Consider the following 26598-nt stretch of genomic DNA (forward strand, 5'->3'; position numbering starts at 1 on the left):
ACATTGCAGTGGGAATGTCACATTTCCTACAAGCAGAGCTGTCACAGACGTGGCTGTGACCACGTGTATGGGGCAGGCTGGAGCCACCAAGAGCACAAAGGAGGCCTGGAGCACGCGCGTGCTGCGAGGCGCAGGAGGGCTTCACGCGAGTCCTGAGCCAAGAGCTCAGCGACCAGTGCCTTGGCTCCCCTCCTCCTGGAAAACGATGAATTAGAGGCTATTTGCACAACTAACTTCAATCCTTTATACCAGGAATATAAAAAAGCAAAAAAACACAGCACGTGCCCAGTAATTCTCTGTTTAGACACTGGGAGTCTTATACCGAACCTCAAATTTAAGGATGCAACTAGAGGGTAAATGTACTCGACTTTATTTGGATTTTTTTTTTATTGGTATTCACAATATCTTGGAATGACAGAATTGGGAAGCTAATTCATGAGGAAAAGGAGCCACACAGATGCATCTCTGAGGCAGGCTAGCTGCACCGGCCTAGGAAACCAGCCAGCTGTTAAACCGCTTGAGAGCTTGCGCCTCCCAGTCAGCCTGGACCTGCAGCCCGGGAAGCGAGGATGCACTGAGGGCAGCGATCAGAAAAGCTTCAGGAATTATGATTCATCGAGGTGAATCACCAGCAGGTCCCCCGCGGGTGGGACTGGGGGCCAGCACACCGCCTGCAGCCCCACGTGGGATCGCAGGAGCCCTGTGGCACGCACGGGCATCGGGACGGCTCCAGGGGCTGCAGGTCCTCGTTGCCAGCCCCGTCCCCGCCGCACCGCGCCAGGCGGCTCTCGCTGGGTTGTTTCCACTCGCAGCTCGAGGGCTCGGCTGCCCAGAAGCCCACACAGCAGCACGGCCCCGCTGCCAAGCCGTGCTCCATCTCCTCAGGATCATCTCCACGGCCACACACCGGCCAACTCCTCCCCGGCTTCACATGGGAAGCGTGGCGGCGGCGCTCAGTTCTTTCCATTTCAGACATTACCTTCCCACAACACAGCCTTCACGCCTGCCCAATAACTTTATCTCCAGCAGAAGCTCGCCCCGTGCTCAGACACCCCACCGAGCCAACAATCCCTCTGATGCTTGCAGGATCCACACGGAGCTCGAGGAAGATGGGTTTTTATCAGGGTCCTTTGCATCACGGCGGTGAAGACGTGGAGAGCAGCTCTGCAGCCCGTATTTGAGGACGGCCGAGGGCTTTTTTGCTGGAGCAGAAACTGTGGAATTTGGCCTGGGGTGCTTTGCCCAAGGAGCCATCCGATCTCATGACTAAGTGCACGCGAAGCGATGGGGGCGGCGGGGAGGGAGAGACACGCAGGAGGACGGAGCTCTTCTAGTAAACATCTGAGCCGCCTGCAAGAAAGGCCGCGCTATTAAAACGGAGCCGCTGCTGCTTTTCCAGTATCTTTTCCTCTGTTTATCTCAGTTGCCATGGCTCTGGCTTGAATCATCCGCCCAAATTGCATGCACATGTCTCGGGCCACATTATTTCCACTCGCTCCGGATCAACTTTCACTCACCTGGCAGCCAGCGGAGCCAACCAACGTCATCACGCCCCGCCACGCACAACTGCTCCGCCGCTGATTAGAAACCGATGTCGAGTCCTTCCCAGCAGCCTACGGACACGGCAGGAAAGGCAACGAAGAGGAAAGGGCACCGAAAACGGCACCCTGCTGCCCTCCGACGGGGCCTCCGAGGGGGCTGAGCGTGGGAGGCTCGGTGCCGGCGGGGCTGGAGCGGGCTGGCTGCGAGCTGCGGTCAGCTCCTCGGCCTGCGCTGCGCTGGCGTCAGGGGGATTAGAAGGAACAGAGGCAAAACACAGCTCGCTGGCACTCGAAATAACCCCAGGCTGACAGATCACCCCCTGGCCACGGTCACGTATCACGCAGCCCAAAGCGATTCACTGCTCGGCCCCAGGGCAGGCAGGGGTACAGCAGAAGGGGTCAGGCAGTGCCCTTGGTGCTCAGCTGCAGCGCTCGGTGATGCTTCCTTGTGCTGGAAACCCAGCTGGGCACGGGAAATCGAAAGCACCCGACAGCCCTCAGCACCCACAACAGGCACGGGGCAGGATGGAAACGCACGGGGGTGGCTCTGTGCCCTGCAGGAGCCCAGGTTTCTCCTGCTCATGTGTGCAGCAGGCCCAAATTACCCAGCTGAAGAAACACGGAGGTCTCACCAGGCTGAGAAAGGAAAACTTCTTTCTGTAACACCAATATTTGCTGCACGGGGATTTAAAAGTGAAATCCAACAGGGAACTGCTCCTGTAGTTTCTATATTTTAATGTCTTACATTAGGTAAACAGCAGGCCCTCAATCAGAATCCCTGTTGTCTTCAACAAACCCATCAAATTGGTTTATCCCAGAGGAAACCTCTGGCCTTTACTAGGTATTCCTCCCGTCTCTTATAATCCTGGGATATAGCTGTAAATTACAGAACCAGAAAAGGCACCAGGGATTTCACTTCAGTTTTGTGCTGAACTGAGCACAAAACAAACGATCACGCTGGTGGGAGCACACGAGACTTCAGAAACCTGGTGGATTGATCCCGAATTCCTGAGATTGCCGATTTGCTCCAGGACTGTACCTATTAGAGAGGTTCTCCTGGCACCGGCAGCACGAAATCCACTAAAATAACTCAATGGCAGACGGGTTCATAAATATTTCAACAGCCAGCGCGCTGCCATACGAAAGAGCAAACGGCTCCTTTTTGCTTTCTGCTGCTCCAAGAGCCTGGGAGAACGTTCCTGGAGTTGAGTGAAAAGAGAAGATAAAAGTACAGCGGGATGAAAGAGTTAAACACGTGATTGAACAGAAGCAAAGTGGAAAAGAAATCTGTGCAGTTTCGGTGGCCGGAACAAATGCCAGCACTACCACGACGCCAGCCCTTCTCCTCTCACAGTGTTGGTTCCCCAAAGTGACAGCCGCATCGCAGAGCGCAGCTCTGGGGAGCTCGCAGCAAATCACTCCAAGGTTTGCATCAGCTTTCCTTGATCACAGCAGATAAGTGGAGAAAAAGGAATACAAAGTGGGACTGCAGCACTTGCAATCAGTCTTTGTCAGAGCAGTTGTACCTGCCGCCCTGATCAGGGGCCGCATCTGAAACCCAACAGCAGCCAACACAGGCTTCTGCAAATAACTCTCATCATTTTTAGTCTTTAACCTCAGGCACAGAATACTGAGGGCCAGGATGGGGAAATTGGGCTGTGAAGAGATGATTTGAGGTTATGAAGGACCGGTGAGACTGGCCAGCTAGAGGAGGGCAACAGGAGACGCGGTGGTGGGAACGGGGGGATGGGAGAAGGGCAAGCGCTGCATATATTCGCCCGCACACACCCCAAAACAAACAGCCCGGCTCCATCTGCCTGCCGCAGGGTGACACCAGCTGCCTGTGGCTGTGCAGTACAGAAATTGGGGTGCTGCTTTCTGCCTCCTTGCCTGTACCCTCTCAGTTCCCCTCCTTCCTCCAGCACCCGTGCATTTGGGACAGAACCGCGCCGAACAGACTGAGGAGCTGTGAGCGGGCAGGGGGCCGGCAGCTGGAGCTTCCCCTGCTGCTGCCTCTTCCTGGCCTAAATTCGGCTGCAGGTCACCAGGTCCAGACCCACTGCCTGATGGACAGCCAGGCAGCGCTCAGGGAGCCTGATAAAATCCTGTCTCCATTTGGGAAAAGGGGAGCTGAGGGGCTCACGGCCTGAATCAGCCCGGTAAGGATGCGCAGGCACCGGGATCGTGTCCGGGTGTGCGCCCCGGGAGAGAGCAGAGCAAGGTGCTGGGGCTGCGGAGGTGTGGGTGTGTGTCACCATGGGGGACAACCCCCCAGGGAGCAATGCTCCAGCACAGGAACCTGTCCTTTAGCTCATTTCACTGCCCCCCCAAAGGTCTCAGCAGCACGTCATGTACCAGGCGGGGATTTCAGGATTGCCGCTAATGTGCTGCTTCGAGCACGCTGCCAGCAGATATTTACCTCCACACTTAATGTGCGAATGAAATCCCAGGGAACAACTCCTTCTTTACAGCGAGCTGGGCGGTGGGGCAGGTCCAGCCCTCCTTCCAGCGGCGAGGGTTTGGCTTTGAAAGGCTGTCACCAAGTGGCAGCGCTCCGAACGGCCGCTGGTGCCCGAGACACTGCCCTCGTCTAAGCAGGATGGAAAACGTGGGGAGAGATCACGCAACAAAACCAAATCGAGCCAGGGAAAAATTACTTGAGGAGGAAACAAATGCTGCACGGTTTGTTCTTTCAGTATAAAAACGGATAAATTCAATTCCTGATCCGCTCCTTTGAAGCAGGGAAATCATCGACAGCACAGCCTGCAGACGCTGCTCTGTATAAAACAGCAGCCAGGGAGGCGTGCGGGGGGGAAAGGAGGATGAGGGGAAAAGGAGGATGGAGGACAGAAAGAAGGCAAGTGCCAGCCTCCCACTGCTGTGTGCAGCGAGTCAAAACGCGACGCTCTGCACCTGATGGAAGCGATAAGGGTGCTCGGGTTTTGTAGCTGTTATTTTCCTAAAGCACTATGAAAAAGGCAAGTGGTCAGCATGCATCTGCACCAAACAAACGTTTGGGGTTTCCTCTGTTGATCAGGCTCTGATCCATCAAGCCTGGCTGGCTGAGCGGATGGGAAGAGGCACCAGCCCCGGGGCCGGGGGTTCCCCAGCTGCAAGCACGTTGCCCCCATCCCATTTGGGGAGCTCGGGACCCGCTCGCTTGTTTCCTCCCATACCTGGGAACTGCCACCTGCCATGCAACAGCAGCCGGGCTGCGCTTCGTGATTCCTGCCAAGCAAAAAGCCAGTTTCTCTTCAATTAATCCCAGCCTTAATTAACAGCAGCAAGCCAGGTCAGGGCTGGCACGGAGCAGCAGAGCACGCTGGTGGAGCACGATGAGCCCCACGCAGCCCCTGCCCAGGCTCCAGCAGAGCTCCTCAGGGCACAGCTAAAGCCAGATCAGCTCCCCAAGCTCCAACCCTCAGCAAAGGGAGCTGGTGGAGATATCTGGCTCCCTGTGCTTGCTTTCCCACACATACCATTAGATATCTGCCTTCTAATTTGTCCGGGGAGTACATCAGGTTGGTTTACGTGGGATTTCCCTTGCACTCTCTGCTAGCTACCCAGAAACCCCAACAGCGTTCGAGATCTGGGAACACTTTAAGCATAAATTGGGAACAGTGACCTCCTTGCAAACCTCCCAGTACAGAGCCGGTTTACCTGGGCCTGCTATAGGGTTTTCTCCTCCTTCAGGGAAGCTTCCAGGCTTTGGGAAGCTGCAGACATTTGGCAGATGCAGTTTGTGCTGCAGGCTCGGAGGCCCAGCTGAGGATGGGTGCTCGTCGGGTGCCCACCAGAGAGGGGAGCTGGGTGGCCCCAAGGGAATTTCAACTCAGAGAGACAAAATGAAGATGGTGCCAAGCTCCTTCTGCAGCTCACAGCCCAGGTAGCAACTAAAGAGAGAGGAAAACATCAAATACATGAACTGGAGGCTCCACACTTCTGCTGGGGTTGTGCAGGACGAAGCACGTCACCGACAGTGGGGTCACCGTGGCACGGCAGGGGACCTGGCACCCACACCGACCCCATACACGGGACGTGGGCTCATCGGGTGCACAAGAAACAATCAGCCAGCAATCATTTCACTTACTAATTGCTCTGCTCTGGCTTGCAATAGCGATGCAGAAGAAACAGCTGCCGGCCACTCCCCGAAATACCCAATCATTTCCACCATCCTCCTCGTCTCTCTCTCAAAAAAACCCCTCCTTTGCCACAGCGAACCGAGCTGGAAGCTTTACAGCTCCTGGAGGAAATCTTGCATCGCGCCCAGAGACCTTTAGAAAAGCTCTGGCAGCAAAATAAATTATTTACGGTGCTGTTTCTGACAATACAATCTCCATAAATGACACGAGATTGAAGGGTTTAAAAATGAGTGCCTGTGGCAAGGGGCCCGAGCGCGTGTCTGATGGAAATATTGATTAACTATTCCTACAGCCTCGGAAACAGGCTGACAAAAAGGAAAAGTGCAATTTTTTTTTATGTCTTCGCTGTGAAGCGGGATGGCACCGAGTCGCTTCACCCATTCCAGCTAAGCCCAAACACGGTAGGTTGGGGCGTTTGCAGACTTTTTTCTTCTTTAAGCCAACCCAACCCGGGTGTTCTCTCCCCGAGTCTAATTCATGACTTAATTAATTTCCCCATTTCCCCGGAATAACTCAGTCAGTCGAGGCTTCTGGCTTCCAGCAAGGCTCCTGCTGTTTATTTGGGCTTTCCAGCTGGGCTGAATGAGATGCAAAGAGGTCTGAGGGCTCGCCGGAGGTCACGCAGAGAGGAAAGTCACTCGGCTCCTCCAGCGTAACGGCCCTGCGCTTTTACAGCTCCCAGGACTTCGCTCTCAGCACCGGGCTAACCTTGTCACAAGCTACTAAATCTGTTCCCAGCATTTCAAGCGTGCCCGACTTCTTAGGAAACGGCGCTTCCCTCCGCTAGGAGCTTGGAGCAACTCCTCTGAAGAGCCTGATGGAAGTCCGCAGGCACTCTAGGCGCATGCTCTCCAGGAGAAAATTCGATGGAAATGGCTCACGTGCGGTTTTCCACTTCCAGCAGCAGGATTCTCAAACATATTTCAGCTCGAGACTCAAAAGAAAGGCAACTCCGGGGGATGTTTAAACATAGTCTGCCTAAATATTTTGTTTAAGGGCAGTATTTTCCTATTGGCTTGAAGCTGTAGGGTAAAACATCGTAGGCAAGCCTCGGAGACTGTCGGGCTTCAGTTAGCCCCACCGCGGGCTTCCAGCAGGGCCGAGGACAAGCCCTGCACTCCTCCATGCCTCAGCTCCGTATGAAGGGCTGGGAAATGCCCAGCCAAGGACCCTTTTAATTCCACCAGGAAAAACAGGCCTCCCCAGCAGAGCTCCAGAGTACGTTTTTGGTTTGGTTGTGAGGGTCCTGACCTGTAGGGTTTTGCTGTTTCCTTTGAACTCACGTCCTGATGTTCCTCAGCTCCTCCTCTTCCATCCCAGAAGGATTCGGACAACTTCTGTGACCCGATCCCCAGCTCTCCCACCGTCCTTTGCCTCCCCAGCCCTTTTTTTGCCCTGCACCACCCTTGTGCCAGCCTCCGTTCCTCAGCTTCATTTTCTCCAAGCTCTCTTCTTTAAACCTTCAAATTTCTTTCCACCTTTCTTTCCTCCCCGCGTCACTCTCCCTGACCTCCTAATGGCCAGCTCCAATTAAACCTTAATTACGCCTCGTGCAGGCAGCTGTTCTCACACCCATCCTCGCCCCCGAAGAACAGCCGAGGCAGGAGCCCTGCCTGCTCGACGTCTCTCCGTAACCCCGCGGCTCACAGACACACACAGCCCATTATCTGACGCCTGCTCCAGCGTTATTGATTTCTTTTTTTTTCCTTTCTCTTTCGTTTCAATTACTTCGGAAGAGGTCACCGTACCCTTGCAAGGATAAACATCTTCACCGAGCGAATCTACGCCGATATAAACCTCAGCAAGCCGACGAGGGTACAGCCGGCTCTTCTCTTCCACGTAAATGAACCCTGCCACTTGCCAAGCAGTTTCCAGATGCCCCCATGAGTGCTGTGATGCTGCCTGCAGGGCTGCCACCCCTCCGTGCCCAGCCCCGAGCCACCAGGCACCCATCCTGCGTGCCACCCCTCGTGTCTCAGCACCCCAATGGGCTCCCAGCCGCGGCAGACCTCTTGCCCCGTGGCTACCAGCCCGGGCTGGGCTCTCCAAAGAAACCACTGGGGTCTGCCAGGCAGGACAAGGGCGGGGAAGGGGGAAGGAAAGGCCGAGTTATGCCAGGAATGAGGCCGGGGAATGCAGCTCCAGCTGCCGGGCAGAGGGCTTCTCCCCGAGCCTGGGAACCGCGCAGTGGGCGATGACCTGCGCCCACTGCTGCTTCGCCCTGCTTAGCATACGCTGGACACAATCAGGTGCATTAAGCTGAGCCTTCGCCGTGCCCGGCGCATGACGTGACTGGCAGAGGAACGTCTTCTCCTCCGATTCTGCTGATAGCATGTAATTCTCTTCAGCCCTTCAGCCCTAGCCAAATATTTGTGTCAAGCTGGGGAAAAAATGCCAGGCGCAGCGCGGTGGGCGGAGGGAAGGGCAGCACGAGAAGGCTTCGCGACCGATTTCAGCACACAAAGCACTTCTTCCTTCTGCCCAGTCATCCTCGGATTAACGAGAAGGCCACGAGGTCATCCATCCCCTTTTTTAATTAACCTTCAGCAGGTTAAACAGCAGACGACCAAGCTATGAGATAATCAATAAACCTGGGCCCTAATTCCACACCCACAGCACCAGCGGTGCCGGGTCCTGTGAAAGCCCCGCTGGGCTGTGACCAGCAGCAGCTCCCTGCTCGTGGGGGCAGAGGGACCCTATGGTGTGCCCATGCCAGCTGCCTTCCAGCTTTCACTCGTAACGCCGCAGGGATCTGGCACCTCCATCCCTTGTGCCACTCACCTGGCTCTGGCTGACCGGGAAAATCCTTTATTTGCTTCGTTTTAAGAGCCAAAGGGCCCCAGCAGCAGCAGTGCCCCCGTGCTGAGGAGGTGAGGAGCGGCTTCTGCCCCACGCAGAGGTCTCGGTGCCACAGCTCTCGGGTTAAGGATATGCAATCGTTTCCCTGAAGGATTTGGGAGCAGAAACAAATTATTTTCTAATTGCTCAGCGGGGAACAAAGGCACGGAGTGACCTGCTGCGCCTCGGCTCCTCCAAAGGCACACGTGAACAAGCGGGGCTGCTGGACGCCTAGCAGGCTGACAGCCCGGCCCAGGAAACACAAAGAGGAATGTTTGCCTCAACGCCGCCTTTCACGAGGCTGTAATCGAGGGAAAAAAAAACCCACGTGTGATAAGGAGGGTTCCTGGGGGTGCTGGCGCAGAGGTTGTTTTCTTTGTGACACGCAGTGGGGAGAATTTGGCAACATTTGGGTACGCTGCTCTGCTGGCAGCCTCTCGTGTAAAGGAAGAAAGCAAGTGGCTGTAACTCAAACAGCAAGCGAGGCCCAAAACTAGTGGCTTATCCAAGTGTTACGGCTCCACGGGAAAAAAGATCACGTTTCTGTACATCTCTTGCACTGTAAATGAAGAGAAAATGGATGGCTGGAGAGACACGCAGCGCTAGGCTGCCCTCAGGACAGGGGTGTAGCTGCTACAAGCTGAAACCATCACCTGGCTGTTATCGAGGAGTCAAACAAAGGGGCACAGGAGGGCTAAAGGTGAGACCCAGATCTCACCTCAAAGCTTCCTGCCACCAAGGGAGGACGCCTTCAAATCCCACCAGAAAGCAGCAGACGCCGAGCAAATGCTGATGTTATTCTCAGGAGGAGATGAGTCCCCGCCGCTGACCATCTGCATCGTGCTGCTGACCCTGTGCTATGTGTTGGCTCTCCCTAGGGGCAGCCGCCTGCATGGGAACGACTTCACCTTCACATTCAGCTGTGGGACACAACGACAGCACGGGTTGGGCACGCAGGGTTTGAGGTTTAACACGAGTTAATGCTGTTTATCAGAGCGAGGCCAACAGGGGTAGCTGGGGAACACAACGAGGTGGGGATGGGAGGAAATGCGCGCTGAATTTTTTCAGCTACAGAACGGCACCGACCAAGCCAACGGCTCCTTATCTTCTATATAACTGGGAGGGAATAAGAGGAAGGGAACCAGTGAAATAGGAGCTGAAGTAGGTGCTCAGATGCTCCTGGTTCGAGCCCTGCTCCAGCAGGGGGCCAGGACCACGTCCAGGCAGCTCCCAAACCTCTCCGAGGAGGGAGGGAGGCCCCACGACCCGGCTCCATCCTCTTTGTGCCTTCCTTTTACACCTCCTTGAGTAGGTAAAATGAGTTTCACAACTGTAAAATGAGGTTTACAACTCATTTCAGCTTCAGACAGGGAGGCTGCTTCTTTACATAACTCCTTCTAATTAAGCAGGAGAGGCAGCCATCAGGACAGCAGAGGAGATCTGCTCTTTTACCCTCCGAGAGAAACACGATGGCACGAGGGCAAAGTGTTTTTATCAGCTCCCCAGCCTGCGAGAGCCGACCCCGCACCGTTCACCGGGATGCAGAGGGAGCAGGAGAGCAATCAGCAACCCATTAACGAGCTGCTGCCGGCCTCCACCGCTGCCTCTGCTCCGCATCAGATGTCAGTGAGCTCACGTCAGCGGGCAGGAGGAGGGCACCAGGGAATTGTGCCCATTGATAACGATATTATTGCAATTTTTAGCTTTGATTGGAGCGAGGGCAAGCATTTGGGATTTACATTGCCTCTTCAACCAAGTTTAACCGGAGCACACATCAGCTCCTCGGGCACTGCCTTCAGCAACGCTTGGTCCCTGTGTACCAGAGATCCCAAACCCATCGGCTCAAGCAGCCTCTGCCCCTCTCCCACCGACTCCTTCCAGTAAATGAGAACTGATTAGGCCATTTAAAAAGCAGTGCAAAGATCCACGTTGATATATAGGTTTGTGTATCCCTCCGATGTTGTTTGCAATGCATCTGAAAGCTATTAGAGGCACTATTACCTGGCACGGAGACTTGGAGATGTTCAGAGCGTTTTAGCAGCACAGATATTGAAGTTATTTGTACAGATCAGCTCCCTTCGTATACTGTCGAATCTTTAAATATAATAAGAAATTAAAATAGGAAAGCTACGTGCGTACTAGAAAGTAGGGGAAAAAAAAAATCAGTAATCCCAGTGCAAACCAATCCTCATTATCTTTCATCTGCCAAAACCAAATTAAAATATCAATCAAATGTAGTGATCCAGGTAAAAACCTTAAACTGCATCTTTGGTTCAATAACAGCAATTATTGTGTCATTATTCTCAACTCGTTGATTCCTCAAATGAGATCAGAAATGACTGCAGCAAAACTAAAATAAAAACAACCACAAAACCTCAGCAAAAAAAAAAAAACATCATCCGCAATAGCTGAATTACTTCTGAATTGAGACATTTCCACCTCTAAAACAGGGAACGGCGGAATGAAATTAAGGTCGTCACCGTTCCCTTGATGAAATACAGGCTGTTAAGAACCACTGCTGTAAAGTTTTCGTGTTAGTTATTTACTCGGTGTTTTGTCCCAAGTAAAAGCCAGTCTGAGGCTTTGCATTAAGCGGCGACGTGGCCGCGTTAGCTCCTCGAGCACTGCAGCCCGCTGAGCAAGGCACTGACACTGGAAATCCGACGTGCAGGCAGCGTTTGCCCTTCCACGCTCACGTGCCCAGCTGCCCCAGTTCACCACGAGTGGGGTGGTGAAGCAGCAGCTGGGATCACCTTCACCCTCTGTCATTCCCCATCACGATGAGGAAATGCGTATCCTGCTCCGCAGCCTCCCCAGCCACTACAGGAGGGCTTTAATCCACACGAGTCCCCAGAACATAACGCAGAGCGGCAGGGATGAGCCCCCAGCACACCAGCAGCCCGCTGCGGGGCTGATAAGAGATGTGAGGAGCTGTTAGCTACGGCCTGGTTCCTCCCAGACAGATCTGTGTCCTCACCGCCACCCGTGAGCACTGCCACCAGCATCTAGGGAAGCCATCAGGACACGCTAAAAAGCCCTTTCTCACCCTAAAAAAATCCCCTTCCACGAGGCAGCCCAGCCAAGCGCACACCGTCGCTGCCTGCGGAGTTTGGCAACTGGGGATTGTCTCAACCAGGCCCTTTAAAAAATGCTACGTTCATGTAAATAAGCAATTTTATCATTTTTTTAAGAACAAATTAGTTGAGCGTATTCTACGTAGTTATTTCATTTGTTTTTACTCCTGTTCATTTATTCCAATCTGCTGCACCTTCCCTTGGAGAGGTTATTAAATGCTCTGCTAATGGCCGCCAGCACTCATTTAATTCTTCCTAATGAACGTATGAGTGAGTAGCGGAAGCTATTATGTAGGGCTTAATAAAGGGCGGGAAGGAATTTCCTAAAATTTATTGCCACAGGCTGCTGCTTGAAGATAAAATAAATGGTAATTGCTCGGAACAGGAAAGAGGAGGATGATAAAATGTCCCTAGACAGGAGGTAAAAAAAATAAAAAATAAAAAAAAATACCAAGTGCTGTGAACCCAAATCTCAAAGCCCCGAGGATCGCACCAGCAAGATGGTCTCCCCGTGGCTCTTCGCTTTTTTGTAATCCTGGAGCCGTTTCCTTTGAACACAGATGCTGAACGATGAACTCAATCTCAGCTGGAAGGATTATTTTGTGACAGCAGAAAGATAACCGCTCATACACCGGAGAAAAGAGTGGCATTAAATCAGATGGCATCTTATGAAAATATTATTTGTGGGAAAGAGACAACAGAGAAAAATTGAAGGAGGCTATTTCTGGACTATTTAGTGCAGGAATGCAATCTTTCCTAAAGTACAGGGTTTATGTTATGGAAGAGACATGTAACACTTTGCTGCAATCATGCCCCTTCTCTCCCATCGCTGTTCTGGTCAGAGCAATGGAAGAAAGGAAATTGCCGAGAGGTGGATCTGTGCATTATCGTTTCTTCAATTTCTGCTGCTGTTTGTTAAAACAAATAAAAATCAGCGGGCTAAACGAGGAAGAAAACATCCGAACTGGGGCGCCTGTCCTGCAGCGACGCGCTGCAATCACGCCGTCACCCTCCCTGCAAAGTCCAGGTCAGACCTCAACAACTGGCGAGAAGAAAGTGGAAAGCGAGGACCCATCCCACGGACCCACAATCTGCAGGAAAAGGCAGGTTTTCAGAACAAAGCTTTTAATGCAAAACCGTCGGCGTGATCCCTCAGACAACAGGACCCAGCCGTTGCGGTGAGTTTGGGTAAAAACCTTGACCAACCTCATCCAAAGAGAATAATTCTGCCAACAGTTGTGGGTTTTTGTTTGCGGTTAGCGCTCCGAGGTGGTACTGTACACACCAGAGAGCCAAAATATTGACTGAAAATCTGACAGACTCCTCACGAGTGACCCGAACGAGGAGGTTTAATTGAAGCAGCAGCACCCTTACCTGGTCAGAGCAGCAGGGAGCAGGCTGCCTGCCTGATGGAGCTTCCCATACAGCTGCCCCCAAAAAGGCACCACCACCATGTGAGCACCCTCCTCACACCGTGCACCAGGAAGGAACGACTACGGAGAAGTGTAGAAAGATGTCAAAATAGCCAATTGAGCGGGTAAGACATCTATTTCCCTTCACACAAAGGGGCAGAAGGAAGAAGAACTATTTTCAATAGCAAGCTAATAGAGCCAAAAGCTTAAAAGGTGACCTAAGAAGAGAAACAAGATCAGGGTTGCTCTTTTTTTTGCTGCTTAGGGCAGACAAAGCCCCTCGTAGAAAGCTCCCGTTTTTCATGCCAGCTCTGGCCATCTTAAAACCAGGGGGGAAAAAAAAAAAGAGGATAAAATCCAATTTCTCTTTTTTAAATCTCTGGCTGGTCACCTGCAAGTGCAGGCCAGCGGCTTTCTAGCAGGCAGTAAGAAATTACAATTTTCTTTTTTAAGCAAGGATTTCAGCTTCTTCAGCTCAGCAGCAGGGTTCTCAGCCTGTCAGAACACAAAGCAAGCAGCCAAGCTGCAAAGAGCATCCAATTTGAAGACAGACACTTGCTCCTCCAAGAGGAAAAGCAACAATTTGGTCGAGGAGAAAAAAAAAAAAAAAAAATCAGCTCGAGCACAGCGGAAGACAAACACAGGAGGAGTGCAAAATGTCAGGGCATGAGCTACACAGATTTGCAAACAGCAGAAGGACATCGGGTAGGCACCTACCTGAGAGCATTCTGTAAGTTATGTCAGAAGAATTTAAGCTTTATTTCCCACCCCAGCTGAAAAATCAAGGCAAAATGAACACAAGGCGTTCTGTGTGTTGGCACTAGCACCTGTACAAAAGGCTGTGCTTTCATCTAAACCAACCAACACAAATTAGCCCGTCCCCAAGTACCCTCGGGCATTTCCACCCCTTTTCTTATCCCTTTTCTACCCCTGAGGAGGAGGAAGCAGCCTTCTTTCCTCCTCACATGGGCTAACACAACAAGAAGTTGCAGCTTCTGATGGCGAACGGCACAAAGAGAAAGGTTTTTTGGTTTTGACTTCCACACAAAGCAAGAGGTATCTGCTTCCCCAAGGAGTGCTCTGCTGCTCCCTGGGACGAGGAAGAGCACAGCACTTCATTTGCCTTGGCACCGGGACATCACAGCCACTACCTGCACAAACCTGGTACCCAGCACGACAACACACAGCTCAATTATGCGGGGAAAACCCTCAGATTGAGGGGAAATGCTGGAAAAAATCTCGGTTATTCGTTCAGATGCTGAACCAGCTGGCGCTGGGCAATAAGGAAAGGCCCCGTGTGACGGGCTTTTCTGTCAGGTTTTATTTGGGTAGGTTCTGGTGGCAGCAGCTTTCCTTCCTGCTGTCTGCAAGAACCCCTTCCACCGGGAAGTGCGGGGCACTTCAGGTACGATCCCGGGCTAGGAGGAAATCCCACAGCAAGGTGCGAACCCCGCGGGCGCCAGCCTCAGCAATCGAGAGCCAAGCACGTTGCTTCACGTCCTCAGAGGGTTTTTCTTCTTTAAACACTTTATGCTGAGAAAGGAAGGAGGAAGGGAAGTGCCCTACCTCGTCTCTACCATCTCTTCTGTAGCCTAAAGGAATCCGTTTGCTCAGCTTTGTGTCCCGCACTGCCATAACAACATGCTCTCGTGCTGTGCGCTTGGATCCATTGTAAATAAATGACAGTTTTCTTACACACCAGGAACACAACAACTACGTTTTTGATGTCCTTTGCCTCAGGCAGGGCCTTTCTCCTCTGCAGGAGGTGCAAAGCTCACGTCAAGCTGCCCACCAGACCCCACTGCACAGGGGTGGTGACGGCAAAGAACCCAAACCCCAAGGAGATCACCTGTGATGACTGCACTAAAAGGTCTTGGAGGTAGGAGAGAGCACCTCGGCTCGCACGAGGTCGGTTTTCCTTCTGAAATTTTTAGCAGTAGTGCATTTTTAAAATTCAGCTGCGAGCGATTCCAATCTGAGAACGGCAAAACGTCCCGTATTAATAATGCAAACAGAACCCGCCCGTCTGATTCGCTCCAGTCCTCAGTCCCCCTCCCCAAAGGGCCTGAGTTGCCTTGGGGGAGCGTTTCACAAGCAGCACATCAGCTTCCAGCAACGCGGCTTCGGCAGATGAAAGCCTCAGCCACGGACCAGCCGCCGCGCTCCCGATTCTGGAATTTAAAAGCAGCCACATCCACGGAGCTGCTCCAGCTGACTTAAAGGCAGAACCACCAAAATCTCTGCAGAAGCCGGCCCTTCAGACACTGCTCGGTGCCGCTCCTGCCCAGCACCTACCCTTTGGCAGGCCACGACTCACCCGCGGTGGGTGACGAGGCGCCCTCGGCTCCGGGTGATTCAAGCCTCGCTGGTGGCCATGTCATAGCAAGGGCTTCACATCATCAGGTTGGGAAGTCCAGCTGAAGCTTCCTAATTTGGGAAAACCGCGGGTGACGGCGATGTCTGAGCTGGAAAGCATCTGCTCCGGGGCATCTGCGCCCTTCACCTTGACCTGGGGGTTGTTAACGTCCCGCAGGGCTAAATGACGTGAGCGCGGCTGAGTCGCTGTAACACCGACTTTGTGGGGGGAGAAAAGGTAACAGAAGTCCCCAAATATGACATTTAACGTGTTTTATTACAACAGACACCTCACGCATCCCCGTGGATTCGTGCTGCTGATTTCAGTAAACCTCACATTGGCATTGCACCATTCTGTGACTCCCGATGGGACAACAAACACAGCACTGATCGCTATTTTCACTTCACGTCCCTGAAATCCCGTGTTCTTACCCACAAAAACAAAGCCACCTTACTGTGCAGGGAAGTCCACGACTACTGGCGGAGAGCTCTGCTGGGCAGCACGGCAGGACCTGACAGATCGCCTCGCAGAGGACAACACAGCGGTAACGTCAGCACTTAAAACTAATGATTACCTCTGGAACTCCAACCACGATTGTCTGATTCATCCTTTTGCTTGGCTCAAAAATCCTATCCGCTTATTTGAGGGGTTTATCAGCACTGTAGGTTCTGGTAAGCAGGGTCCCTGCAGGATCTGGCCCCTACAGAAACAAGTTCCTACACTAAATCCGCAGGCGGTGCAAGCAACACCAAAGCAATGCCTCTGGCATCGTACCCATCGTCACCCTCACTGCACGCCCCATCTCCAGCTAGAACAAGGAAAAGGCATCAGAAAGTCCTGCACCGAGGTTTAACTGCACTTGAGTTTCCCCAGCAGCTTGTTCTCCTGATGATACCGAACAAAAAGAGTCAAGCACCACGTGCAGCCCTACGTGATCACCTCGCAGCGCTGATTGTGCCGTGGCACCTGAAGCAGCACCGCCCCGAGAGCCAAACGGGTGTGGGAGATGTAACCGAGAACCCACAACACTCACAGCTTCTGTACAAACATCAACAGTACCGAGTGATGGGAACAGCTTTGTCTCCCCTCCGGCTCATTTCCAGGAAAGGATATCTATTTTTTATTAAATAGCTACGCATTCAGAGAATATATATATATAGCAAACATTTAACGGAACCCATCAACGGCCTTAAAAGAAGTAAAGGTTCAATTGCAAGTAATTTTAAATGCATTTCTTATCCATCAAATTAAATGTATTTAAGGAGAAACAGCTTGGCATTAATTCAATACTTTTCATTTGGGCTTTCCAAAGTTATTTGCAAACATGAGGTGTAACCAGACAACAACAGCTCTAATCGCTGTTCCCGTAATGCTGGCTCCACTGGCACGTACCTTTTAAACCAACATTATCCGTTGTCAGATTTACAGAGGATATGAAGACAGCTTGGAATTAATAAAAATAAAAAAACCATTCAAGCATACATATTTACAGCCCAAACTATTTTGCTTGATGCACTAAATCTCCTGCATTATAATAAACTTCTCCCGTCCAAAAGAGATTTGAGTAAAATAGAGAATTACTAGATTACAGCTTCTCTGTTGTGGGCATTGTTATGACTTCGTAAAAGTTTACCTCCTCAATTAGTTTTGTGATAGCAATTCTGACACCCACTGTGTAAATAGCTCCAACAGGCTGCATACTGTTTTCTGCATCCTCCCCGAGTATCCTCGCCAGGAAAACTTCACGTTTAGAAATGCTGGGCACAATGCTGAAAGAGGATTTACAAAATCAATGTTTATTCTGAGAGGACCACGCGATTAAATATGAAGAAATAAAGATACGCATACACAATTTTAAAAAGTCTGTGTGGCAGAGCAAAAGAGGAGGGGAAAATGCGATCAAATGCAGAAGTCAACAACAGTTAAAAGGGCATACAGCACTGCAACCTATTTTCTGTTGTTTTCAAACTGAAGAACAGGCTGAAACGGAGCTCAAGGTAGCAATGGAGCGAGGTTTTCCCATTAAGAGCAAAAGCAAACATCATCTCACAACTGTGTTTTTTTTTCCAATCAGCGTGTTGGGTCTGAGCGAGCTCGAAATAGTGATAGGTCTAAAGGAACTGGGAAGCTCTGACAGCCGCTCCTTCCGAAATGCAAGGTTGTCACTTCTGACCCCGGTTCCTGCCACGAGCTTCTGCTCATTTCCCAGCCACCTCCCATGCAGGGGCTGATTTAACCAGTTAGCTATTAAAACGATTCCAAAAAAGACACCTAGTGGCCAGTGCCCCAAACGGCAGTTGATTTTTCTCAAGGTTTACTCTAAAGGTATCACAGGTGCAGAGGCTTGGGCTGACCATGCCAGAGCCCTGTTGGTAACCCTCAGTGGTCACACCAGGAACCAAGAACCCCACACGTACCTGCAGGGCACAGCCCCTCGCCAGCTGCCTCGCACGAGAGGGCACAGAGGATGCACTGAAATTAAGCAGCCTTAACATGAATGAATTAATGAGCATTTCCCCAAAACCTGACAGCTTCCTCTTTAAAGTTTCTGTGCCCTTACCCCACTCGATGCCTGCCAGCAGCAACAGACTTCGGGCAGGGAGCAATGTGGAGGTGAGCACGGGAGGGAAGAACCCGCTACGTCGGCAGGCTTCCCTTCCTCAAAGCCCAGACTTGATGCAAACACAAAGCAGAATCAGGTTCTGCATAGTACTATTTCTTGAGCTTTTAGGAGAGTCTGAAGCAAACAGGGTTTGCAATGAGCTGTGCTTCAGCAGGTGAGTTTAGGACACAGCTGGGCACGGCTCGGGGCCTGGAAATGATTCGGTGAAGTTCTACTCCTTAGGTAAAAGCAGGGCACGGGGACAATGCAACGTGAAGCAGCAGCCCTGTCCTCTCAAGGAGTGATGGTCTCACATCTGTGTAAATCAGCAGCAAACGCTCTGTGGAAAAGCAAGCTCCGTGCTTTCTGCAACCTAGCTGGAAACAGCAAGGAAGAAGTGCTGGGATGGAATGATAAAAATTAACTAAAAGCCAGAATTCAGAGAGTACTCCAGGCAAAACTAGAGAAAGCTGGTATTCAGGACATGCTCACCCTGTCATTAACAGGAGACACATGGAGAGGAACTCTTTCCAAAGCCTACAACACACTTTCAGCGGCTTTGTGTTAAGTTTTGCCATCAGGTCAGTGCGACCTCCAGCTGCTTCAGGAGAAGTTATGCTTAATACCTATGTGCAGAATTGGGATTAAACGTGCCAGTTTAAAGAAAAATGCTAAGAACTAAGGAAAAACATTGCCTTAGCTCTGCTTCCTAAAACTGACTAGACGTTCATTGCCCTTTTTTGTCCAGGATTCCTCCATAAACTGATTACATGGGCAGTTTGGTATGCAGATTAACAACCCCACCAGGTTGTTTAGATTGATCTTTGATCAGCGTAGAGCAAGATGCAGTTAAAACAAAAATAAAAATAAAAACCAAACCAACACTGCGGCCTAACTTCTGCTGGAAGTGCTTTACACGCTCCTACAGCCCCAGACCTCTGTGGCTCACAACAAACCTTTTTACAAGGAGACTTACTACCTCTTGCAGGAAAGAAAGCAAAGTCCACCTGAAACAATAACTCCAGAAGGCCGGAGGCGTTTTAAAAGTTTCCTTCAGTCTGCACGAACACAAATGAAATAATTTTGCAGTGCAGGAAGATGCCACCGAACCCCCCTGGGCACACAACACCCCGGCAATACAGGTTTCAAACCTTGCGGTGTGCAGCCGTGTTCTGTGAGATCTGGGGGTGCTGAAGGCTTTGAGCTGTGGTGCTGGGCGCCCTGCCTCCAATCCTGAGCACATCCCCACACCAGGAGGATATTTGTAAGAGCAGAAGCTACTCCAGGCACTCCTCACCTGCCACCTCGCCAGGGCGCTGCTCGCAGTCCCACCCACGGGAGTCAACGCAGCACGATCCCCTAGAACCGACACCACTTTTAATTTTTCCATTTATTTCTTGCCTGCTTTATCAGGTTCCCAAAGCACAGCGTCCCTGCCCCACAGCCACAAAGCGATGTGTTTCTCCAGGGCCACTTGCACCTCCTCGTGCCCACGCCGCAGCACCGGTGGCACGGAGCATCGAGGACAGGCCCCTGCACCCCCAGCTCTCTGCTGCGGGACGCTGCCAACTCCTCACTTCCCAGTTCAAGACTTAAACGCTGCCGTTTAAAATGCTGCAAGTCTGTTGGCAAATTCTGAGGCGTGCTGAAGGAGATGATCGCTCGCAAGCCATGAGCTCCGTTTCTAATCCCCCGCAGCTTTCTCTTGCCTCCCCGTCCTGATCTCCTCGGAGAGCCTTTCTATTAAAATGTGTAAATAACGAGAATGCAGAACCAGCACAATCTATTAAGGAAGCTCTGGCATACGAGCAAGTGCTACCTATTCATCACAAAGGAGCTGAACTGCTTAAACATGGCAAGCTATCAAAGATTAGTCGGTGCACAAAACAGAACCGCTTTTGCCCAGGAAAAGGATTAGCCTTTCCCCATCCTCATCTTCCACCTCACCGCGCGGAAAAACAGTTTAGCAAGTCTTAGGCCTCGTTCCTAGCATATTCCTGTCCTGCATCAAGTTCTGCACGGGGGCTTCTTAGTGAAACTTAGTGGTATTTGATAACTGGAGCAGGAAAAATGATAGCGAGGGCTTTGTATGATGGAAAGGGATATAGTGAGAGGCAGCACGCAGATCTGCATTTGGTGTGCAGCAGATGTCAGCATTACCCAGATTAATACTGAAGCACATCGGGGCTGGGTACATAAGCAGTGATCTCAAAAGCCATAGATAATTCTCTCCTAATAGAGATGAAAATTAAAGTTTGGGACTTGCCAAATCTCTAAGCTAATAATAAAAAAAAATCTGTCGGTTTAGAACAGAGGCTCAGATATCAAAGGGGGGTTTTAAATGGGGGACTTCCACGAGGCCAACGTTAGCAATACGGTTTCAGGTGAAAGGTCTAGGTGGAACCCGAGCAGTCAAGCTGCCTCCTTCGAGTCTCAGCTTTCGCAGGTGGTGAGGCAGACACTGAGTGTAAAAATGTCCCGAGGAACAAGGAAAAGAGAGATACGCAAGGTCTGCAGCCACACGGGTTTTAAAGAAGCAGTTCTTGAACGGAAGGAATCTCACTTAAATTACTTCCCTATATGGGCAATTCGCAATCTAATAAATTTATATTGCATATAAAGTACCTGCAAGATAAAGGGTAACGAGTACAAAGTCGCCTATTATTGCTTGGCCTGGAGCGTCCAGCTGAGAGAAATATATTCCAAAGTCTTCAGGCTACTAACAACGTTTTACTCACAACAGAACAATAACTGGAGCCTCTCGGAACTAGGTGTTTTCCTACATGGTATAAAAAGAGAGCAACATTTCATTAAAATAATAAATACTGATCTAATTACAGCAGTATATATTACATTATATGCTTGCATACGCTGCTCGGTCACTAAGTCATTAGGAAGGAACCAAAGCAATTTACTCGTTTTCATAATTTTCACAGTGGAAACAAAATTTAATGATGTAAACCAAATTAGATCATTAAACCTAAAGACTCTTAAAAAAAGTAAATTTTAAAATCAGCAGTACGGGCAAAGATACTTCCAACTGTTTTTTTTTCTAACAGTGAATGTCACAGGGCTGGTCTCCAACCGGCAGCTTTGGCAAGCTTACGCCACAGATCGGTTTGGGGCAATTACTTCCTCATTAAAGCACCAAAACTTTCAGCACCCTTACAAGAAAACGTTCGAAGCAATGTGAAAAAGTTTATAGTAGCCAACTTCGGAAGTATTCAGTACCAGAAATACGGGAAAAGTGGATCCAGTTCCTGCAGTTCTCCTATTTTCAGTAAGGTAAGAAACTTGTTGAAGCTTCCCTATCGCTTTCTCATACAGAAAATAAAGCTGAAAGCTGAGCAGCTATCGCTCCCTGGTAGCACGGAGGTGTAATACAGATTATAAAGCAAGCTCCTTTTCTCTCTACCAATTCCACAGTCAGATATATAAACTTTGACACATGCTGCAAAGCAATAAAAAATGTGGCTATGATTTATAGCAGAAAACAATGAAAGTGATGAGCCTGGGTTTGCATCCGTCACTGATTCTCTGTACATAAGGAGAGGTGGCACATGAAAGCTGCACGCCCAAAACCTCTCCAGGCAGTTTCTGCTCCCCTCAGCCAGCTAGTGCTGACTGCTGCAGCAAAAGTGGTGCTAACGACAGCAGAGATGGGTACCACAGCTTTGGCATCATGTGAACGACCCACGTTTCAGGCCGCTACTTACCAAACTTCCCATTATTAAAGCCAAAAAGCTCGCTCAAGGTCTGACACCACAAGCATGGACAGATGGCCCCCGTTCTCAGCTGCTATCTCCATCTAGGTACAAAACCCAGCTTTTGGGGCACACACAAGCAGGGAAACCCCTCGAGATCTCACCCCTCGCAGCGCTGCCCCGCTGCTGACCAGGCAGCAACCCCACAGCCAGCAGAGTTCAGTAACCTCGGCTCTTCTTCACCTCGGCAGCACAAGTTAACCATTAAAATTCATTTTTCAAAGCCTTCGGGTGCTGCTTTTGCTCAGAGCTCCTGCCGCACCGCGATGCTGCAGGGCAGCTGCTCATCCCCCCTGCAGCAGCACCCCAAGAGAGGCAGAGGTGTGATGTTCATGGAGAGCTGCAAGTCTCGAGGCAAAACACATTTTTTCTTTTCAAAAGCATGAGTTCTGCTGAGAACGACGTCCTGGTACTACCGGGCAAACTGACCTGCAGTGACAAAATCCATCCCACTAATCAGATACTGGCCAAGGTTTTGCTCTCAGTTGGATACTTACCAACAGCAGTGACTACAGACTCATTTCTCAGCTGAGAAAAGCATAGGGGAAGAGGCAAACATTGCCATTATACTTTCTCAGCTGCACCAAAATGCACAAAATCCCGTCAAGGGCTACCCCGCTGCCCAGGGTAACTGCACCAGAGCCAACTCAGCACGTAAAATATTCTTAGCGGATAAAGGAACAAGACAAAGAACAACTCCAACTCCAAAACTTGCCCACAGATTTTTCCCACAATTGTCAACTCACAACAAAGTTTAGAGCTTCTCTGCATTATTCCAGCCCAGCGTCTGACCACCAGCAGAGCTGATTGCTGGCCACTTGCCTTCTTGCTTTTCAGAAGCCACTTGATGCATTGCTTCGAGTGCTACAGCCTGCGAAATGGAATTACGGCCCTGAAGGTCAGTTTGCCATACACGGTTAGCATCTGATAATATTTACCGACTTAATTTGCCTATTTACCCACCAAATTCAGTACTAGGGAAGCATTTAAGCTCTCCAGTGCTCTGAAGATCACCACTAAACATCTCCTGAGGCAGCGGGGAGCGGTCCCACTGAAACACCAAAGTTACAGACAGCTTTACCAAAAGACAACCAGAGCAGGTCGCTACTACCAACCCAACTTTTTGTGTATTAAAACAAGAACTTCAACCAAGTACCTTTAAGAGTTCAACTCTCACTAAGGGTTAGCTTTAAGCAGCCCTTAAAGCAGGCCCAGTCAGAGAATCCACACACAGCGGTTAGCATTCAGAAGAACCCACGTAACGAAAATGCTCAAAGACAAACATGGAAACAATTCAAGTCCTAAGAAATCCCAATCTACTTTTATAAGATGCACCCTACAGCACCACTTCTGAATAGCACTGAAACCATGAAACACTATTCTGTCCATCAGTTATAAAGTCAAGAGGTCATAAGGTCTGTATGTCAGATTATATACATATATATTTCAAAGACAAAGTTATCGATTAAAAATAAATAAATTGAGGGAGATGAATAACTTTCTACAATGAACTTAGCTTTCTCTGTATTTTTCTAGGTATTTTAAGACATCATTTTTCAGGCTAGAAGGAGCCCAAACTCAAAATAGAGCTGAACAACACAGAACCAGTGGTACAGCCTTCTCCTGCCAGCACCACGAAGAACCATTTCATTTACTCAAAGGCAGAAACTTTTCCTCATGCAGCTAAGTGAGGCTGATCTGTTGCAGTTCTCCGAACAGATGTACTGGCCTTGATGTCCCCTTTCAAGTTTATTCTTTTCTAAATCAAGCCACCGAGGTCTCTCGTGGACATATGGTACACGGACATTATAGCTGCTGTTTTTCTTTGCAAATGTGCTGGGATCTTCTGACCTGGGGTCACACCAGCATAAAGTTACCATCTGCCTGCTCCTGTTACATGATCAAAAAGGAGCGTTTCTGGCTCTTCTGCTACATCAAAACACCAAAGGTGGGTAGAATATTGCACTGCTTGCGGTGAGGGCTTGCTGTATCTCATCTGACCTTGAAACTCTGTCCAAAGTAGCAAAAGCAGCGACCAAACCAGGGTTGGAGGAGTGGGTGTAGCACGGTGCGGACAGCACAGCTCGGAAAAGTCCTGCAGCAGGTTTATCATCGGGGGGCTAAGTTAGCCCTTGTTCCCCAACCTTCCAGTAATTACCTCCAATATCCAAATAACCTCAGCGCACAAACACTGGGCAAAACTCAGAAGAAAGAGCTGGGACTCAAAGTAGTATTTCAGTACATCTCTGCTGGTGTCTCTGCTAAACGCCGCGCAGGATTTCTTGGTCCCTTCTAGAAACACAGGGTAAGAGAAAGTTTGAAGGCAAAGCCCGGCTAAAGTGAAACCAAATCAAAGCTGTTCCACTTACTGGTGGGTTATGTTCTCAGAGATCAAACATTTTCATTTTTAATTAGATGAAGACTATAGATGCAGTTTCGTTTTGTTCACAGATAAACTTTCCTGTGAGGTCAGAACCGTCGAAGAAGCTTTATGAAAATCCTACCCGCCAGCCTGGGATAGAGGCCTGCTGCACGTTTTCTCAAAGACTATTAGAACTGAAAAACCGCTGTGCAAAAGGATTACTCCAAAAAGTACCAGAGAAACAATTCATTTCTGTGTCTAACTTTTGAAAGAGATGCCTTTAGCTGAAATCTCTTCTGACATTTAAAAAACAAATAAATCATTTGCAACATTTACGAAGCCAACCAAGTTCTACTGCACTTTTAATCTGCCGTGATTTCCTGAGATTCTTGACCCCTTCTTAATTGGTGGGATGCCAACAGGTGAAAGGGCTGCTATACCCCTAACTCGGCCACTTTTAGCCTCTTGCACTTAAATCCATCACAGCACAGGATCAGCACTTAACTGGCTATGAGAAACCACTAACCAAAAGTGCTGTAAACACACCGAACAAATTAACAAGGAACTGTTTTATTCCCACCAGTTGTCACAACAACACTATCCATAAAGTTTCCAAAGCAGGCTATTTTTTTTCCAAGTAGCAGAACCCCTTTTGTAAAGATAATTGAAAACACTTGTCAGTGGCAACAGCATCACCATCAGCTGTGGTTCATCAATACCTACGAAATAAACTACTCAAAAAGGATGAAACACTTACATAGACCTTAAAAAAAAAAAAAAAAAAAAAAAAAACATATCCAGGGCAAGAATGAGAAGCTTGTAGGACGTTAAAAAGCTACTTCCTTGTATTCCATGTTTAGCAGAATCACTGCCCAGGTTTTGAGTAATCTGATGCACGTGGAGTATTTTCATAGGAAACAATCACGGAATATTCACCTTAAGCACGAAGGGAGAGCAAACAAAACACTTCCATGAAGAACAGCATTTTTGTACCTGCACTATGCACTTCAGCAAACACATACCACATCCATGTGGGTAAATCAAAATTAGACCAAGAGAAAAACCAGCTGAAACACCTTACCATGTTCGACGAAGACGTTACAGTGCGGGCCCCCATGCCTCGATGACTCCTTCTTCCCTGCTCCTTTGATAAAGTGCAGGGCGGGCAGACTTGGCCTCCTTTGGTCCCCAAGAACTTTTCCAGGCTGCTGCCCCATAAAGCAGCTATGGGCAGCCTTTCCCAGGACGAGAAGCTTCAGCAAAGTCCGTGACCCCCGATCTTCCAGGCTGGGAAGGAGCTCTGAAGGAGAATTTGCTTCAGGTGGGCGTGCTGGCTGCACTCACCGCGTAATAAAGTCACTTGAGGCAAAGACCCAAGGCAAGCACGGCTTCTCCCAACGCTTTCGGTGACAGCAGCAAGGCTTCTTAGGCGGCTTGACGAAAACAAAAAAAAGGCAAGTTAAGAGTTCCGATCCTAACAAGTGTCACCAAACAAGTGTCACCGAAGTTTCACGTCGCCGTCCGCGGCGTGTCTTCCACCGAGGGCAGCAGGGTCAGGTCACCTCACGCACGCCAGACCCCGCGTGTAGGCTCACCCCGGGCAGGAAACGCTCCTTCCCCCCCCCCAGCGACCAGCGTCGAGGCTCCTTTTTTTCCTTCTTCTTCTTCTTCTTCTTCGTTCTCCTTTTTTTCTTTTTCCTTTTCTTTCGCATAGCATTGAGCCGGCCAAGGCCAACCAGCCGGCACCACCCCCCCCCTCCTAAGGCTTCAGGCGGCCCGGCGGGGGCACCTCAGAGCCCGGCGGCCTCCGGCCTCGCCCGGCCTCGCCTCGCCTCCTGCCGTGCCTCTCCCTCGGGGAGAGCTGAGGGGGTACCGGGGGGCCATGGAGGCCGTCGAAGCAGCTCTGGGCCCGCTCTCGGCTGCCTGCCCCCGGCCTTCCTCACGGGGAGGAGGAGGAGGAGGAGCGGGGCTGCAGCCGGGCTCCTGCAGGGAGGCTCCCGCACAGCACCCCCGGGAGGCCGAGCGGGGCCGGCTGCAGGAGGAAAGGAGGAAGAGGAGGAGGAGGAGGAGGAAGGGAGGCTGACAGGAGGAAGGGGGACAAAGCTGAGGAGGGTGTGTGGGGGGGGGGAGAGACCCCCGGGAGAGGGGAGGGAGATGGCGGAACCCGCGGCCGCCGGGCGGTCACAGCCCCTTCCGGCCCCTCCTCCGCCATCGCCGCCGCCTCCCGCCCGCTGCCGGGCCTGTGAGGAGAAATAGGGCTTGGATTGGGGAGAAAATGAGGGAAATGGGGGCTGTGAGGGAATAACGGGGCGCTGAGGGGATGGGGAGCGAAGCCAGTGAGGGGAATGGGGGTGCCACGGTGGGGTTTGAGGGGGGTGCCCCCGCGTCCCTCAGGATGAGGGGTAGCTGAGGGGAACGGGGTGAAGGTGGAAAGGGCGGGTGGGAGAGGTGTTTGTTCATATTACAGCACGCAATGGTGCGAATTGAGGATTAAAGTTGGGCTCTTC

General features: G+C 50.6%; 1 protein-coding gene across 1 annotated transcript in view; it reads right to left on the reverse strand.

Moving 5' to 3' along the window:
* Nucleotides 1-26193, reverse strand: part of ABL1 (ABL proto-oncogene 1, non-receptor tyrosine kinase) — a 69779-nt gene extending 43586 nt beyond the window's left edge. The window contains exon 1 of the mRNA XM_084299096.1: nucleotides 25173-26193. Coding sequence (XP_084155222.1) covers nucleotides 25173-25308 — 136 coding nt within the window. The 5' untranslated portion in view covers nucleotides 25309-26193. The remainder of the gene's footprint in view (nucleotides 1-25172) is intronic.
* Nucleotides 26194-26598: the final 405 nt, after the last annotated feature.

Source organism: Netta rufina, assembly GCF_964035555.1.
Source record: "Netta rufina genome assembly, chromosome: 20".
Lineage (NCBI taxonomy): Eukaryota > Metazoa > Chordata > Aves > Anseriformes > Anatidae > Netta > Netta rufina.